This window comes from Carettochelys insculpta, chromosome 7 (assembly GCF_033958435.1).
Source record: "Carettochelys insculpta isolate YL-2023 chromosome 7, ASM3395843v1, whole genome shotgun sequence".
Classification (NCBI taxonomy): domain Eukaryota; kingdom Metazoa; phylum Chordata; order Testudines; family Carettochelyidae; genus Carettochelys; species Carettochelys insculpta.
The window spans coordinates 70571311-70590612 of NC_134143.1; the positions used below are offsets into that span (position 1 = coordinate 70571311).

Consider the following 19302-nt stretch of genomic DNA (forward strand, 5'->3'; position numbering starts at 1 on the left):
AGACCCACTTCTTCAGACTATATCCAGACCAGAACAGACTCAATACTTAAGACACAGAGAACCAAAAACAGTAAGCAAGGAGGACAAATCAGAAAAAGATAATCAAGGTGAGCAAATCAGAGAGTGGAGGGGTGGGGGGGAAGATCAAGAATTAGATTGAGTTAAGTATGCAGACGAGCCCCTATAGTGACTCAGAAAGTTCACATCCCGATTTAAACCATCTGTTAATGTTCCGAATTTGAATATAAATGTCAATTCGTCCGCTTCCCTTTCTACAAAGGAGCCATAATTTCTTTTCAGTAACACGCATACCTTGAGGTCATTGACAGAATGGCCCATTCCATTAAAATGTTGACTAACTGGTTTGTGGATCTGGAGTCTTTTAATGTCTGTTTTTTACCCGTTGACCCTTTGCCTAAGGGAGTTAGAAGTCTGTCCAATATACAAAGCATCTGGGCATTGTTGACACATGGGCTGCGTCTACACGTGCACGCTACTTCGAAGTAGCGGCAGTAACTTCGAAATAGCGCCCGTCACGTCTACACGTGTTGGCGCTATTTCGAAGTTGAAATCGACGTTAGGCAGCGAGACGTCGAAGTCGCTAACCCCATGAGCGGATGGGAATAGCGCCCTACTTCGACGTTCAACATCGAAGTAGGGACGTGTAGACGATCCGCGTCCCGCAACATCGAAATAGCGGGGTCCTCCATGGCGGCCATCAGCTGGGGGGTTGAGAGATACTCTCTCTCCAGCCCTTGCGGGGCTCTGTGGTCACCGTGGGCAGCAGCCCTTAGCCCAGGGCTTCTGGCTTTTGCTGCTGCAGCTGGGGGTCCGTGCTGCATATACAGGGTCTGCAACTAGTTGTTGGCTCTGTGTATCTTGCACTGTTTAATGAAAGTGTGTCTGGGAGGGGCCCTTTAAGGGAGCGACTTGCTGTTGAGTCCGCCCCGTGACCCTGTCTGCAGCTGTGCCTGGCTCCCTTATTTCGATGTGTGCTACTTTGGCGTGTAGACGTTCCCTCGCTGTGCCTATTTCGATGTTGGGCTGAGCAACGTCGAAGTTGAACATCGACGTTGCCAGCCCTGGAGGACGTGTAGACGTTATTCATCGAAATAGCCTATTTCGATGTCGCAACATCGAAATAAGCTATTTCGAAGTTGGGTGCACGTGTAGACGTAGCCATGATGTCATATCTGATGTTAGTAGAGGAGCATGAGAAAGTGCCTGTGATTCTGTGAGTAACCTGGTTAGGTCCAGTGATGGTATTTCCAGAGAAGATATGTGGACAAAGCTGGCAGCGGGCTTTGTTGCAGGGAAAGGTTCCAGGACTGGTGTTCCTGGGGTATAGACTGTGGCTGTTAGTAAGGATCCTCATGAGGTTGGGAGGTTGTCTGTAGGAGAGAACAGGCATGTCACCCAGGGCCTTCCAGAGTGTAGCATCCTGATTAAGAATAGGTTGTAGGTCTTTAACAATTCGTTGCAGTGGTCTGAGTTGGGGGCTGTAAGTGATGACCAGTGGTGTTCTGTTCTTGGCTTTTTTGGGCTGATCTTGGAGTAGCTGGTTTCTGGGTATGCGTCTGGCCCTGTCAATTTGTTTTTTTACTTCTCCTGGTGGGTAGTTCAGGTTTATGAATATTCGGTAAAGTTCTTGTAGTTTTTGGTCTCTGTCAGTTGGATCAGAGCAAATACGATTATACCTAAGAGCTTGACTGTAAACAATGGATCTAGTCACGTGTGCAGGATGGAAACTAGAAGGGTGTAGATAAGTATAGCGATCAGTAGGTTTTCGGTACAGTGTGGTACTGATCAGGCCATCCTTGACTAGTACTGTAGTGTCCAGGAAATGTACCTCTCGTATGTTGTAATCGAGGCATAAGTTGATGGTGGGGTGTAGATTGTTAAAGTCTCTGTGGAATTCTTCTAGAGCCTCTGTACCATGGGTCCAAATCATAAAGATGTCATCAATGTATCTTAAGTAGAGGAGTGGTAATAGGGGACGAGAGCTGAGGAATCGTTGTTCCAGGTCAGCATATTGTGGGGCCATGCGGGTGCCCATAGCAGTTCCACTAATCTGGAGGTATAAATTGTCCCCAAAACGGAAATGATTGTGTGTGAGAACAAAGTAACAGAGGTCAGACACCAGATTGGCTGTGGTGGCATCAGGGATGGTGTTCCTGATCGCTTGTAATCCATCTTTATGTGGAATATTAGTGTACAGAGCCTCTACTTGCATTGTGGCAAGGATGGCGTTATTAGGAACTTTTCCAATGTTTTGTAATTTCCTCAGGAAGTCGGTGGTATCTCGGATATAGCTGGGAGCGATGGTGGCATAGGGTTTGAGGAGGGAGTCCACGTAACTGGATTGTCCGGTGGTAAGGGTGCCAATACCTGAAATGATAGGGTGTCCAGGGTTTCCAGGTTTGTGGATTTTGGGAAGTAAATAGAATAATCCAGGCTGTGGCTCAGATGGTGTGTCTGAGTTAATGAGGTCCTGAGTAGCAGCAGGGAGTTCCTGCAGTAGTTCCTGTAATTTCCTTTGGAATTCCAAAGTGGGATCAGACCACTGCAACGAATTATTAAAGACCTACAACCTATTCTTAACCAGGATGCTACACTCTGGAAGGCCCTGGGTGACATGCCTGTTCTCTCCTACAGACAACCTCCCAACCTCATGAGGATCCTTACTAACAGCCACAGTCTATACCCCAGGAACACCAGTCCTGGAACCTTTCCCTGCAACAAAGCCCGCTGCCAGCTTTGTCCACATATCTTCTCTGGAAATACCATCACTGGACCTAACCAGGTTACTCACAGAATCACGGGCACTTTCTCATGCTCCTCTACTAACATCATATATGCCATCATGTGTCAACAATGCCCAGATGCTTTGTATATTGGACAGACTTCTAACTCCCTTAGGCAAAGGGTCAACGGGCACAAAACAGACATTAAAAGACTCCAGATCCACAAACCAGTTAGTCAACATTTTAATGGAATGGGCCATTCTGTCAATGACCTCAAGGTATGCGTGTTACTGAAAAGAAATTATGGCTCCTTTGTAGAAAGGGAAGCGGACGAATTGACATTTATATTGAAATTCGGAACATTAACAGATGGTTTAAATCGGGATGTGAACTTTCTGAGTCACTATAGGGGCTCGTCTGCATACTTAACTCAATCTAATTCTTGGTCTTCCCCCGCACCCCTCCACTCTCTGATTTGCTCACCTTGATTATCTTTTTCTGATTTGTCCTCCTTGCTTACTGTTTTTGGTTCTCTGTGTCTTAAGTATTGAGTCTGTTCTGGTCTGGATATAGTCTGAAGAAGTGGGTCTGTCCCACGAAAGCTCACCTAATAAACTATTTTGCTAGTCTTTAAAGTGCTACTTGACTGCTTTTTGTTTTGATAGTGTATAGACTAGCACGGCTTACTCTCTGTTACTATCCAGAAAAACAGTATTTCTCCCAGATGCATTTCACCATTTGTCCAACTTAGAAGGTGTTTGTAAAAGTTAGAACCTGCAACTGTTCTGTGATATTTACATCTTCAGGCTTGCTCCTGCTAAGGCCTCTTGTGAAAGCATTTGATGATTGCCCATCTACTCAGTCATTGGGTAGTATCTATTTCTTGCAACATGCAAACTTGACTTGAGTGATCCTCAGCAAAATAAGTTTCATGTGCCTGATGCCTCATTACCGAGGCAACCATTTGCACTAGTGCCAATTGGCAATAAAAACAAAATAGAAGTAATTTTTTAAATGTCTTACACCAACTTGACACCGTGGTTACAGAAGGGACAGGGCAAGAGAAAATCAGGTCTAATATATTTGAATGTGAAGTTAAAGAGTTATACAAAAATGCCCAAAATGGAAATCTCCAAGCACATGATGGTAAGTGGTATTTGTTTACTTCTTACATGTTACTTGGACATGGGGTAGGACTGTTAGATTTTGTCATATCATCAGTTTGCTTAGTGATTCTCACTCACTTGCATGAGGTTGCAACATTTATAATTTTAAACATTGAAAGAGGATAGAATTAAAAAAAATCAGTTTATTAAATATAAACACATATATTGACTTCTGCTAACCAAAATAATTTTAAAAACTAGGGGATCTCCCCATATTAGTGGAGTCCCTTCTGCTTGAGCTATATAATTTCCCTCATTAGTTGCTGGTGAGGAAAAAATGGGTTTCAAAAATAGACAAGATAAATACTTCTGTAAGGATTATAAGCAGGAAGTGGAGGTAAATGTCACCCAGCATTCAGTATGCCCAAAAAGACCCTAAGTTCAGCTAAGAGTACTATAGGGTTTGACAGATGAATGAGTATTTGGTGGTTCTTTGAATGAAAACTATATATGAACTTTAGCCATACAGTTCCTGAACTGGAATAAATAGCTCCTTGGTGTGGCTCACAACCAAGCAGCTGCAGTTGTATCATAACCTCTGTTTTAGTTTCCTGAGTTAAGCAGGGTGTTTTTTGCACTTCCTTCATTATGAAGCTGTACAACATGCTATTTTAAAAACATCCCACTTGGTAATATGTCACTAGCTTGGACAGCTCTTCTGGAATTGTGCTTTCCAAGCCCATATATTTATACTTTCCTTTGTTTGATTATAACCTCAAGGTCAAGAGGGACAAACACATAGAACAAGGAATTTAAAATGCTGTTTATTTACTCCATGATTGGATTTCTTATGTATCATCCTTCAAACGTACCTGATACTAACATGCTTGTCTGTCAGCCGGTTGCCATGGATTTGAGGCAGTACTTCAGGTATGATAACAAGGTGACATTAGACTTGACAGCCCATGGAGTCTCACTGAACTTGCCACCTGTTCTAAGCTGAGGCTCAAGCACTGTGTGAAAAAGCCAAGAGAAGTTGACATGAACAGTACCATGTTCCATTATACCAGGTTACTTTAGCCCCCTTTGGTGTGCTGTGCCTTCAACAGTCCTCCCCAGAAGAGAAGATAATTCCTGCATTACTGCAGTCCTTGGTCTCGTGTTGCTTGGATAGCTTTTTTGAAAGGCATAAGGTGAGAATAACTGGCTACACAAATTCAGGCCCATGGTGAAGTGTGAGGACCTCAGCTGGAACAGTTGTACTTGGAGCTTGTGGCAGAGCCAGCAGTAGAATCCATGTGCAACCAAAAAGAATACATTATTTAAACTGCCTCTGCTTCCTATCTGTAGAATAGCGATAGTGGCCTAAACTTATGAAAGTGATTACTGATTTTGGATGCCTTCATTTTGGGTACTCCGCTCGACATACCTGAAAAGGTACCTGTGTTCTTGCCACTTTCCCGAAATCAGGCCTTTTTAAGGTGTTTCAAGCTGAGCACTCTAAAACTGGGGAACACATAATCTAGTCATTGGGACAATATTGCCCAGTAGTTTTGCCTAACTCACATGCAAGCTGTGAGTATTACATATGCCCTCAAAGCCCATAGGAATCAATGAGATTATTTTTCAGGTGCTTTAGGCTGTACATCACTAATGTGCAGAAAATGCCTTGAGATCCTGTGATGGGCTGCTGTGTAGAGGGATAAATTAGATGACCCATTTCGCAGGACTTCACAATATAAATGGGCACCTTGTATCTCTTTAGTTGCTAAGCCTTCTCCTCCTTCAGCAGGAGGGTGAGCAGGGATGTGATATCAGCCAGGGTTACCTGCCCACAGATTCCTTGTTTTGTTTTCAGTTTTTGTTTTTATTCTTGTTTTGTTATTTGATATAATGCACACAGCATTGTACAGTTGGTGCGCATGTACCAAAGAGAAAACAGCTTCTGCCTAAGAGCTTAATCCAGTGGCACATCTGGAATACTTTATAGCCCAGTATCATAGAGTGTGTGGTCATTGTAGCTGAAATGATTTGTAGACTAGGTCTGAGGTGTCTTTGGAAGAAAAAAGCCAAGGGCTTGAACAGGCATTGCGGGGTTTGTTCCAAGCAGCTTGAGTAGCATGAAACAGTGCACAGTCTGAAATAAGAGAAAATGGAGAGACACCTGGGTGGTAGGCGGAAGGTGAGGCCACAGATACAGCCAAGAGTGGTTTTAAGTAGGGATTACGAAAGTGAAGTCACTTTTAGTGAAAGACCGAAGAAGGGAGGAACCAAATTGAAAAGAAGGGCTTTTGGTATGGGTATCCAAGGAACAGAGGAGTTTACAGTAAAGAAGAAAATTATGAGACCATAAACCAAGTCCAAGGGTGAAGAGGGAGGGACACATTCTGGGATACTTTGTAGAGAAAAATGGCTTATTTCTTCCTGCCCCCTGAGTTCCCTTGTAATTTTCTGTGCCAATGCCCATCTACACTTCAGGGGCCTACCTAGTTCCCTGGAAGGGTGGCCATCCTGGAGAATATCTGTTGTTGTAAGTCTGTTCACCTAGGAGGTGTGTGTCAAAGAAGCTTCAATAAGCAGGAACTGTTGCTTTTTTTCCTTTCAGTCCAAAGCCTGGTTTGTTTGTTCACTCTGTCAATCTCTTAGCATACATCCTTAATTATTCTCTTTAAGAATCCATCCACACCAAGCTATGTCAGCTTGCAGACAGCATGTTCCTAATTATCTCCCTGTGCTGACAGGATCTCAGCATTAGACCAAACTGAATAATTATTACACTCCTTTAGAGATTTGTCTCTCTCTATCAATTTGATTGTCTGATTCGTTGCTTTCACATTAAACATTTATTAGTATCTTACAGGAGGCATTTGCTTTGCTAGCACTTTCTCCTGTTGTTGAAGGTGTATTCCAGAATCTATAATGGCAGCCTTTCTTTCTTTTCATGGAGTGGGGAGGATGTGCTTTCCTGTGAGAGTCCTTATAAGTGCCCAACTACCTTTTTATTTTCACTCAATAAACCATCCATCAAAACCTCATTCAAAAAAAAATGACTAACCGTGCTTCCTTAGTTGGACAGAAGAGTTGCTACAAACAAATTTCTCTCTCTGCAATAACACTTTCCCACCCCCCCCCCACAAAAAAGAAAAAAAAAAACCCAGAGCCACAGAGTGAGCACCATACTTCCTGTGGATAAGTGTGTGAGTGAGTGTTCAGTCAAAGTCTATTTCTTAAAACGGGGTTGTCTGAAAGAGCAAAAGGATAGGAATGATGGGTTTGACAGGACGGATAGTGCGGAGCTTCAGGAGGAGAATGGGGAATGGTATTACCTTTTCCTGCCTGTGTAGCCCATTTTTCTCTCCTCCTCCTGTTTATTTTCCCTCCCTTACTTGGCGTAATCCATTTCCTTCTGCTCCACTCCTCCTTCCATTTTTTTGCCCTCCCTACTCCCTTGCTTGCTGTGTTCCTCCTGACTCTCACTATATTCCTTTCACTCCCTACCCACTTTGTCCTCTGTGAACCACATAATTTTCTGCATTCCAAATTTAAACTCCATTGATTCCAGATCTCCTCTTCGCTCCAAAAAACACTGACTTCTGTTTCGTGTTCTTGCTGCCATATTCTTTCTCTCCCCAAAACAGCCTTTTGATCCCTATGTCCTGAAAAGTTACTCCGCGTATCACACTTTGTTTCCCCTACAACTCTCTTCACCTTTTTCTCTTTCTTACTCTTTTCTGACAAATAGGGAAGTGTTATTTACTTTTCACATAACAAAAGAACTGACTGTCCCTCAGTAAAATTCTAGTCACAGCAACAAACAAAAGGAAGTACTCACTTACACAATACACAGTCAGGCTCTGTGTTGCCACTGGATATTGTGAAATCCAAAATTATAACAGCTTCAAAAATGTTTTGGATAAATTCAAGGAGGATAGGTCCATCAATGGCTGTCAGCCCAGACAGGCAGGGATGTAACCCGAGCTCTGGGTTTTGCTAGCCTGTGACTAACCAGATGCTGGAAGTGAACAACAGGGGATGGATCACTGCATTCCCTCTGAAGCACCTGGCATTGGTGACTATTAGAAGAGATGATATTGGGTTGGATGGGCCACGGCCATGGTGCATCAGACCAGTTCTTATGTTTCTTGCCTTCTATCACAAAATCTTTATTGACAATTCATGTGATATTTGTTCATTTTCTTGAAGTCCCAGTCCTAGAGTCACATGACTGAATCACACACATCTGGCAAAGCATGTCTGCCCATAAAAGCTTACGCTCCAATAAATGTGTTTGTCTGTAAGGTGCCCCAGGAGTTCTCATTATTTTTGCAAATACAGACTAACATGGCTACGCCTCTGATACATGACTGAATCTTAGCTTTCAGAATTTCATGGCTTTTTTTAAAATTTGTACAAATTGTTCCATGCTTGTAAAAAAAAAAAAATCTTGAAAAATAACCTGAGTGCCATCGTAACAGCTTTAAAAAAAATGATCAATTAAAAATAAATACACTTTTATCTTTATAAAATCTGGTGATCTTGGAGGTCCTGACTCCTAATTTTTGAATGCATAGGATTGGCAATGTTGTAAACCACTCTTTTACTGTTATTTGTATTACTATAGTTCCTTGGGCCCCAGGTCACAAACCAACGTCCTACAGAATAGAAAGAAGGTCCCTACTCAGAAAGTTTACATTCTAAGTAAAGACAAAACAACAGATAGATTGGTGACGGGCGGAGCACAGGGAAGCAATGATACAAAATGGGTCAATCTGATAAATAGTGTCTTAGTACACCAGCAGCTTAACTCTCCTCTACTCCTGTCACTCCTTTTCTCTCACTCCACAAGTTTGTCTGGCTTCTATTGCCATTCCCTTCTTTCTCTTGAAGACTGGCTCAGTACTGACTCAGAGGGAAGAGTGTCACCATCCCTCAGATTCTTGTTGGAGGTCACCAATGCATAGCACTGATAAAGCCACTCTCTTTTCCCTGCCTAGCTTATGAAGTCTGTTAAATTCAGAACCTGAGTATGTCACTGCAGGTGGAGGATGGAATTTATTCACTCAGTTTTCTAATCTGTAAGCATCATAGCAGCCTCCTGGGTTGCAGTGCTTGAAGGTAAGGAAGAGGTTGCTGTATATATTTATTTCAGTAAATAATTGAGAAGGCAACAGGTGACTGGGTTGGCTCTGCTGTCAAGCAAGGGCACAAACTTGTGATTCCTTTCTGGCTTGAGAATTGAGTTAGCTTGTGTATAATAGATTTAACTTACTAACTCTAGAGCTAAAGGAACTGGGTTTTCTCAGCTCAGGAAGATACCTACTTAAAAACTCTACCTGACATACTGGCTCTATTGAAATCAAAGGGAATTTCACCATTAACTTCAATAGGGGAATGATGTCACATTTTGTGTGTATGTTATTTGCTTCTTTTCCTTCTCCAGGTAGATTCAAAAAGTGAAGCGAGCTCCAAACTAATTCATAGTGTGTTCAAGGAAGCAGTAAAGGTCCTTCAGGAAAAAGGAGTGGTTTTCCAGAAGTCAGGCTGCCCCAAAGACTTATATCATGTAAGGGTTAGAGTTTTTGTGATTACATGTTACTGTGATTATGGGATGCGTAATCAGATACCACGAATGTCACATCAGGCAGGATGCCCTCAGCAATATGATTGAATCGTATAGTCCCAAAGGCAATTTCAGGAGCGGCAGATAGACTCTATGGGGTCTACTAACATGGTCAGATTTGTTAGCTCTCTTAATTGCTTGAAATTCTTCCTCCTCTTTTTTTTTTTCCTCTGCCTCTTAGTGACCAGCAACTGCAGTGGACACCCTTTGCAAACACACACATTTATCAGCTGTGACCACACAGTGAAAATATTCTGCATGTTACCTGAGGAGAGGTGCATAGTGATACCCTTTTGGTCCCCAGACTTGAGATCTATCAAGTGAATGCAACCTGGTCTAACCAATTTTTAGCTATGAGGGGTTCTATCCTTACCTAGTGGTAGCACCCTGACTCTCTCTCCTTTAGGTTTCCAAGTCCCTCTGAATGACTTCTTTATACAAGAAAGTGCCTTTTGTTATTGCTTTCTGAGATGCGGGGGCTGAGTCATTGTTTTTCTCCTTACTGAAAAGAGGGACGAAGAACAGGGCTAAAGCCAGAAATTGTGGAGACAGGTGCTATGTAAATTTTCTGCTTATGTTTCTGTCACATACAGTATCTACACATTCTTTTCAGCTCTACGATGGCACCTCAGTCCTAACCTGCAATATTGCCCAGTCCTGCAGTGTTGAGCCTCCCCTGTGCAGCTCTGCCAATACATGTTAAATTTGCTGTACCACCCACATTCCATCCCTCATGTTCCCTGCAGAAAATCCAATTTTACATGTGCAGTACTCTCCCTAACCTGATGCAAGCCAAGCTGTTCCAGATCTCTGTTCTCTTTCATTAGGCTGCCTAGTTACTCGGTGGCTTTGTGATGTCCACACTATCAAACTCCTATATCCTCTATTAGCAGAGGTACTGTTGGAACCTTGTGCTGCAGAAATAGCAGACAATCGTACTCACATGTGCATTGTTCTCTCTCCTTTGGGAATGTTTGTTATGTCCTGTCTTTCACCTAATTGTTTATTAATATTGTTTATAAAAAGAATAATTTAAAGCTAGAACTGACTTTCTGTATGTAGCACAATCGCGAAGTTTGCAGTCATGGTAACGTAAGGCTAGCTGGTACCTTCATAGTTCATGTATTGCAGAATAGACTGCTGTGAACCAACAATTTCTCTTGTGTGTTCTAGGTGACTGACCAGGCTAAGGAGCTACACAATGTGACCCTTGGTGTTGTCAAAGCAGATTGTCGAAAACCCAGGCGTAAGTAGTTGTATGATCTGGTCTCTTAGCCCATGCTGACCCATCATAGATAATAATGCCTTCTCCTGCCACTCAATTAGAATAGCCTTTTCCTTTTCTTCCTGAACCCATATTTGTTACCCTTATTTCCCCTGCCTTCCCAATCCCTACCTCTCACTTCTTTGTGTAGCTAAAAACATGGTGCAAGGCATGCATAGACTTGTCTTGAACATGAGAATTGGTGGCAGTGCTATGCAGGGAGAAAGCTTCTTAATTCTGAAATGAGCAGCTATGGTGAAAGGAGGATATAGGTTTCAGAAGGAACAGTCAAATAGGGCTAGGTCAGCCTCTAGTGGTTGGGACTTTAACTGTTGAATAAGTAGGCAACCTCATACATACATCAGAGAGATAGTCGTGTTAGTCTGTATCTTCGAGAACAAGAAGTCCTGTGGCACCTTATAGACTAACATATATTTTGGAGCGTAAGCTGTCGTGGGCAGGGAGACTGAAGTGTCCATTTATTCTTTTACATAAAAACTATCCAGTTTGGCCAATGTAAACTGCAGTGGGGGATTGGCCATTCTGGACAGTCTCTACTTAAAAGAATGAATGGACATAAATCAGACTACAGGAACAGTAACATACAAAAACCTGTAGGATTGCACTTCAATCTCCCTGGACACTGAATAACAGATTTAAAAGTATCAGTCCTACAACAAAAAAATTTCTAAAATAAAACGGAGAGAGAAATCTCTGAGCTGCAATTAATTTGCAAATTTGACTCCATCAACCAAGGATTAAACAGAGACTGGGAGTGGCAGGCTCCTTACAAAAGCAGCTTCTCTGTTCTGGATGTTTACAACTCCATATTAGAATCTGACAATGGATCACACACCCGACTGATCTGACTTGTTTTCTCCTCTCTTAATGTATACTGCTGATAATGGGCCATTTTCATGCTGACTGAATAGACCTTGTCAGCTCTGGCCCTCCCTTTTACTGGGACCCACCTCTTTAAATACTCCTCTGAACCTCCCACCGCCACTACTCATGCACCTGACGAAGCAGGTCTTTGCCCATGAAGCTTATGCTCCAAAATATATGTTAGTCTATAAGGTGCCACAGGATGTCTTGTTGTTTTCATACATACACATCTCATAGAACTGGAATGTACCTCTAGAGGTCATCTAGTCCAGTCCCCTGCCCTCCCAACAGGACCAAACACCATCTCTGACATGTTTTTTTTTTTTTTTTTTAAAATCTATTTGCCCTAGACTCCTAAGTGGCCTGTTCAAGGATAGAGCTCACAACCCTGGGTTTAGAAGGCTAGGGCTCAAACCACTGAGCTATCCCCATCAACTCAATGTCAGTATGGGATATGTAATAAAATGAGTAGTGTAGGGAGAAGGGAGTGAAGTGTAGTAAAGAAGGAGCTGCCTTCTCTAAGGGGATAGATTTTTAGGAAACGTTAAGGTGAAATTGATTCCTATGCCGGGGTCCGTACACCACTTAAACCCATAAAGAGAAATCCAGACTCCACTAAAGTCAATGGAAAAATTCCTGTTGACTACAGTGTAGCCAGAATTTCATCCATGCCAGACACTTTGTGATGCATAGACTATGTGTGGTCCCTGTGCACAGGGATCAATATCACCCTGATTAAATCAATTTCTTAACTGGTCAGTGTGTGTCATTGTCATGGCAATGGCTTGTTTAGTCTGAGGCATCTACCTTAATGATACATGTACATAACTATAGTGGGGTTTTTTCTTTCATGTCAAAACCATTGGCAGAATGTAACGTATGGATTACTCACTTGCTACTTAAATGCAGACACTTCTGGACATAGTGTACAGCAGCTTTGTATAAATGATCAGCTAGAATACTGTCTGAAGTGTTGCTATAGTCAGGTTGAGACCAACAAGCTACCTTTGACAGTTTCCTTTATTCAGCCAATTCACCCAGCTTCTGTTGGTGAAAGGTACAAGCTTCTGAGCTGCACAGATGTCTTATCAACCCTACCTTGTGTAGCTAGAAGCGGTTCAGGGAACCTATTTTGGGTCAAGGGCTACTGACCCATAGACCCATCTTCTTTTCTGCAACAACTGAGATAAGCAGGAAGAGCAGAGCCTCACTCTAATGCATACCTCTCTTTGTGTGTGCACATTCTCAATGCTTATTTCTACTGATGTCTCCAGAAAGAGGGAGAAATCTATTCCACTTCTTGGACCCTTTCGTGCCTCAGTTCAATTCTGGGAGGCACTGTAATGCTGCAGTACTAGTTAATGAAATGGGTGTGGCAAAAGTGTTACAGTTGTGGCTAGCACAGCTCCTGCTTCATGGATCCACCTGCCTAATTCTCCTTCCATGGGGAGGCTGTAGCAGCCACAGACACTACTGTAGCCCATAAGCAGTTGTGCTGCTGCTCAGCACTCTGAAAATGGGACTTTTATCCTGCTATTTTTCCATGCACCTTGTGAACCTGGTGAGCAAGGCCCACTTGCTTTGTCTTTACAAAGGCTGAATTGTAGCGGAAGGCTTTTGCCTTAAGGCAGCACAAGCAGGTCACTGTGTTATTCAGGAGCTAGGAGCGTCTTTATAAGCTAGGGATTACTTTGTGAAAGTACTGTGGCCTGTATGTACAGGAGGTCAACCTAGATGATAAGTGATTCTTTTTGGTCATGGACTCTATGAACTGTTGTAAGAGAATCCTAGAATTTGTAACTTTGTATGTAAAAGGCCTTTCAGTTCACCCCTTGTTCACAGAATGCAAAAATCCCTGAAATGATAGATCACAAAAATCTATAGCCTCCTAGTGAGGCAATTGCCTGAAGAGTCTGTAAAATATAGTCATTCATTTCTTTTGCTTGTTATATAAAATAGGTGCAGTACAAGAGGTTGGCCACAAGGTGCCATTATTGGGCAAATATTTACTAATGACAGGGCATATTTGTTTATCTAAATGGCTGAGTTTTTAGAGCTTTAAAACTCAAGACTAGTCAAATGTAGAAAAAGAATTTCTAGTAGGTCTCTTCTGGGTGAGCTGAAGACTTACGTACTGACTAACTTTAAAATCCTGTGGATGGAGATTTATGACTCAGAGGCCGTGTCTACACTAGCCCCAAACTTCGAAATGGCCACGTAAATGGCCATTTTGAAGTTTACTAATGAAGCGCTGAAATGCATATTCAGCGCCTCATTAGCATGTGGGCAGCCGCGGCACTTCAAAATTGATGCGGCTCGCGGCCACGCAGCTCATCCCGACAGGGCTCCTTTTTGAAAGGACCCCGCCTACTTCAAAGTCCCCTTATTCCTGTGAGCAGATGGGAATAAGGGAACTTCGAAGTAGGCAGGGTCCTTTCGAAAAGGAGCCCCATTGGGACGAGCCGCGCGGCGGCGAGGTGCACCAATTTCGAAGTGCCGCGGCCGTCCACATGCTAATGAGGCGCTGAATATGTATTTCAGTGCTTCGTTAGTAAACTTCGAAATGGCCATTTGCATGCCCATTTTGAAGTTTGGGGCTGGTGTAGACATGGCCAGAGAGTAGTATCCCAAATTCACTACCATTGTTCAGGCTGTGCCCTTATGTATTAGAGCATCTTGCCTTCTCTAGCCATTTGTCTTACCAATAACCCATGCTCTTGTGATTATTTTTTCGGCCTTAACACTGGCATTTTTTGGTGAAGTTAGTGGGAACATTGGCTAATGTCAGGACTTCAAACTCAGTGCTCTGGTCAACTCCTGCCTTCCAAAATCCACAACCTCTGTTTGAATTCCTGTGCTTTCCTCTTTTCTAACAGTACAGTAAGGTCTCAGAGTACGCGAGGGTTCTGTTCCACGCACCCTTGCATATACCCAGATTTTGCATAAGTTGGGGTCCAGCTTTTTCCCAGGCAGAACACATGTTCTGCAGCTGGGGAAGCAACAGAAAGGTAAGTCCTGGGCTGGGGGTGGCAGTTGGGGAGGGTTAAGCCTGAGGTGCGTTAGGGCTGCAGGGGGGTGAGGGGTAGAGTTGAGAGCGGGTGATGAGCTGGGCTGCAGGGGAAAGGGAGTTGAGCCAGAACCAGAGCCATGTGTGGGTGGTGAGCTGGCAGGGGGGTTGCACCAGAGCTGGACGGGGCAGGGCAGGCAGGGGGCTTGTGAGCCGAGGGGTTGCACTGGAGCCATGGGGGTCGGGAGGGAGGCTGGCAGCTTGTGAGCCAGCAGGGGGGTTGGAGCGGACGTGCATGGGGCGGGAGGGGGAGATGAGTGAGCAGCTTGTGAGCCAAGGGAATTTGCAGCAGAGCTGTGTGGGGTGGCGGGGGCGCAAGCGAGTGGCTTGTGAGCCAGGGGATTGCACCGGAGCTGCAGGGAGAGGGAGGCAAGCAGGCAGCCTGTGAGCTGGCAGTGGGGTTGTTGTGGAGCCACGCGGGGAAGGGGGACAAGCGAGCGGTTTGTGAGCCAAGGGGGTTGCACCGGAGTTGCTGGGGGAGGGAGTCAGGTAGCTTGTGAGCCAGCAGGGGGGTTGTACCAGAGCCGTGTGGGGTGGTGGCTGGAATCAGAGCCACTTGCGGGCAGTTTAAACCAGGCCGGGGGCTGGGGGGTGAGCTGGAGCCATGTGAGTGTGGTGGTGAGCCAGGCGTGGGCATGCAGGGTGAGCCGGAGCTGTGTGTGGGTGGTGAGTGGAGCTTGGGAGGAGCTGCTCTGGGGCCATGCGGAGCTGAGGGAGGTTGAGCCAGGGCAGGGAGAGCGACTTAAGCAGAACTGCAAATCATGGTACATGGTTTACAACAGGAATGTGGGTGAGATGCGTAAGAGCAGGGTCGCGTATTCTGCATTCATGTACTCTGAGACCTTACTGTATTTGTTTGCACATGACTGGTCTGTATCTGTGATAGTTGATAAGAGGCAACTAGAAACCTTGGCTGGTCTTTTCCACCCTTGCTGCATTTTACCTTTGTTTCTGCAGATGCTGAAAAGGGCTGCCATTTTCTTCACATCCTGACTTGTGTTCGCCAAAGCTACAGCCCTTATCTAAGTGAAGCGGTGTTGCATCATGTCATGAACCTGCTGGAGAGAAACAGTGATATTGTCAGTACCATGGAAGGCTACTACATGGCTTTCTGAACAGAAGAAATAAGATGCAGAACTCCGTTTTGTGCCTGGTGCAGGCAGAACAAAATTTCACATTATCAGGAAAGATTAGAAAGGACAACTATGACAATGAGGAGCTGGCTTCGTGTGCATTGTAAATTAGAGGAGGCAAAGGGAATGTCGACTCAAAAATGCTGTTGGTTCCATCTGATTCTATTTCCTTGAAAATATACAAGCCTTGCACTTTGATTTAAAGGCTGTGCTGATTTTTGCTACTCCAGGAATTAAAATTTACAAGGTTCATTTCACAGTCAAAGTTGTCACGCAGGATTGGTCACAAAGCATCCAAATATTACATCCCAATGGGTGCATGCTTTTTGAAGAAGTGAGCATTCTGAGTACAATCACAGTTCTTTCTCATATGCTTCTCCTTCTCTAACCAAAGTACTTCCAAATGGCACTGCCTGATATAGCTCTATTATGTGGTTTATCAGCCCAATGTTTCCACTAATGAGGTTGAGCAATCTCATCTGGAGTCATATTTTGACTTAAATACAGTAGTGTTGTGACCTCTCTCCATGTTAGTGATATGTGTTATAATGCATGTTCTCTAGGTAGATCTGTCTCCCTTTTAACTGTGTGCTGTAAAAACCAGTGAAAGATAACTTCTGATACTTTGAATGCACCATATGTTGTCATTATTCTATCAACATCCGGCATGATCTTGTATGTATTTCAGTTTGCATGTCCAGTCCAAGGGGAGATTTTGGGCACAGCAACCAGCTGTAAGGCAAAGATAGTGTGTCTCCTAAGCATGTACTTACCTTCTCCTACCTCCCCACAGGGAACAACTTAGCCCCTTGCTTGTAAGGCATATTTGAATCCCTCAGAATATTAATACAAGTTCTTGCTGATTAATTTGGACTCCTATTAAGCTCCTATTCCCACAGATCAGTCATTACTTCCTTTTTGAATAAGCTCTCAGCATCACAAATATTGAACCATGAAACTAGAGTTTATGGAAAATAGCATGACAAAGCAATGAGACTGGTACAATTCCCTGACTTTCCATCTCCCTTCTTATTGAGTGGTGGTTTTTTTGCCCACAGGTAGGAAGAACCATATCAACTCTTTGTTCTTGGATGGGGAATGAAATGTGTGGAATGACATTGAAAGACAGCTAGCACTGAGAAAGCTAATGGGTAAGACATTTGACCAAGAGTAATTATTTAAATAAATAGTAATGATAATAAAATAAATAATTAATTAAAACTTATACATATGCCAACATTCTGTGCTCAGTGCTGCTCAGTTATCAGACTGGCTTCTTAGGGCTTGCTCTAACTAATCTCCACCATTAATGGAGGAAATATGTCTTACATCTGAAATGAGCAAACAGTACTTACTGTGTCTTTCATCTGTCTCCCACAAGTAATACCTGAAATAACACTTTCCCTGAGCTACATTTATCAGTAAAATCCTGTAGGGCTCAGCACAGTAGAGAAAAATAAACTGCATATACATACTTGGAGAACCAACAAGTGGGCTGCGTGTGGGCATGCGTGCTGGGTCTTGGTTTGGTGTTACATTATGCAACTTATTTTGAAATGTGGATGAAGTGGATATAGGGAAATAGACATGATGAAACATGTGGTGTGTGCATGCAAATAGCTATAGAAAAATCAGCTTTAGGTGGTGCATGTGTCTTGAGCTTAAAGCTATGTGTGACTCACTACTTCATGTATTTCCCTGCCTATTGGGGTCATGACTGCCAATACCCCAGTTGGCTGTTGCTATTCCTTGCGTTATTGAGATTTGGGTTTTTGTTCAGCATTATATGTCCTGTCCCCAGACCTCAGCATGTGTCCAGACAGGTGCAGAAAAGATGTATTTATTCAGAAGGAAATGGAATGGGGGTTAAAAGTAATTGAAACTGTCTCAGAGGCATTTCTACAATAAAAGAAGGCGGGGAGGTAGAGAACAAGGTCATGATTCAATAAAATAGGAGAAAAAAAACAGGCTTGCTTACGGCCATTCTACTAAACTAAATCTGCCTGATCTAAACCCCAAAGAGGAGGGGGTTATTTAGTATCAGAGCTGAAAAGAAATACAAATCAATTTAAGTGGGTTCAACATTAAGAAATAAAGGCTGCCTATGGAAGAATATGGGTTTCCATATTCTTTTCTTTAGTAGTTTTAGTTCTTTAGTAGTTTTCTTTAGTAGTAACTAACAAAACAAAAAAGCAGTCCAGTAGCACTTCAAAGACTAACAAAATAATTTATTAGGTGATGAGCTTTCATGGGACAGAGCCACTTCTTGAGATCATAGCCATACCAGAACAGACTCAATATTCAAGGCACAGAGAACCAAAAATAGGAATCAAGGTTGACAAATCAGAAAAATATTATCAAGGTGAGCAAATCAGAGAGTAGAGGGGCAGAAGGTGAGCAGGGGGGTGTCAAGAATTAGAGTAAGCCAAGTATGAAAAAGAGCCCCTATAATGACCTAAAAAATTCCCATACAGACGAATACGGCTATCTCTCTGTCACGCATCTAGCAAGAGCTATTCCTGCCTTTTGTTATCTGCATCCTTGACTTCTGCAATCCCCCTTTTTTAGGACTATACCTGACATCCACTTGAAAGCTACAGATGCTTATTTTTGAGTACTGTGAACTAGTCTGAACATAAATGTGTTAATTTCTTTGTTGTTGCTTTCTGTTCATTTCTCTGTGTGATTCAGTATGTTTGTGGTGACCTTTAAGGTCTTTTGACCCGCATAGAAACCTGGTCATTTAGAAGTATCTCTTTCCACAAAAGGCAGGTGAGAGTAATTTGGAAGCATGTGGCACTGGAACCTGTTTGAGTGGTTTCTGGCCACCAGAAATCTCTCCTTGTCAACTGAACTGGCAGTCTGTTCACTGGGAGGAGAAGGGAAGGTGTGCTCTTAAATTCAAGTTAGCCACATCAAAGTGAAATCTTGGTGCAGCCGAGGGAGTGTGTAGCTTACATTTGAGTTAGTAGATCAAGTTTAAAGATAAAAATACATGGGGGAGCCTAAATCTGACCTTCTATAGGGGAGCCTAGTGGTTAACTTGACCTGTTAATGCATGTGAAAACTACATCTTGCCTTGCCTTCGCTAGGATTTCACATTTTGTTAGTTAAGAACACACTCCTTTTTTCTTAATAATGATCAGGCCTCAAGCTGAGGCCAGGTCCACAGTGCTAATATATACTGGTATAATTATAAAGCTCAGGGTGTGAAATAGCTGAAAGACATAGTTGTATTCACTTCATCCCCTGTGTTGACATACCTATTGCTTCTTGCAAAAGTTAATTGACTACACTGATGGGAGAAGCTCTCTCTGCTTGACATAGGCTGCGTCTACACTAGCCCCAAACTTCGAAATGGCCACGCAAATGGCCATTTCGAAGTTTACTAATGAAGCGCTGAAATGCATATTCAGCGCTTCGTTAGCATGCCGGCGGCCGCGGCGCTTCAAAATTGACGCGGCTCGTCCCGACGGGGCTCCT

The 19302-nt window shown here is 43.3% G+C and overlaps 1 protein-coding gene across 5 annotated transcripts in view; it reads left to right on the top strand.

The window, feature by feature from the left end:
• The window catches only part of STN1 (STN1 subunit of CST complex), a 68446-nt gene extending 49861 nt beyond the window's left edge, over nt 1–18585 (top strand). For 3 of the 5 annotated variants that reach the window (XM_074999220.1, XM_074999219.1, XM_074999218.1), the window contains exons 9-11: nt 9291–9413; nt 10644–10716; nt 15644–18583. In XM_074999220.1, coding sequence (XP_074855321.1) covers nt 9291–9413; nt 10644–10716; nt 15644–15801 — 354 coding nt within the window. In that variant the 3' untranslated portion in view covers nt 15802–18583. Of the gene's footprint in view, nt 1–9290; nt 9414–10643; nt 10717–15643 lie in introns of all 5 variants that reach the window. The other 2 variants (XR_012646197.1, XM_074999221.1) reach the window with 2 other exon arrangements.
• The last annotated feature ends 717 nt before the right edge of the window (nt 18586–19302 follow it).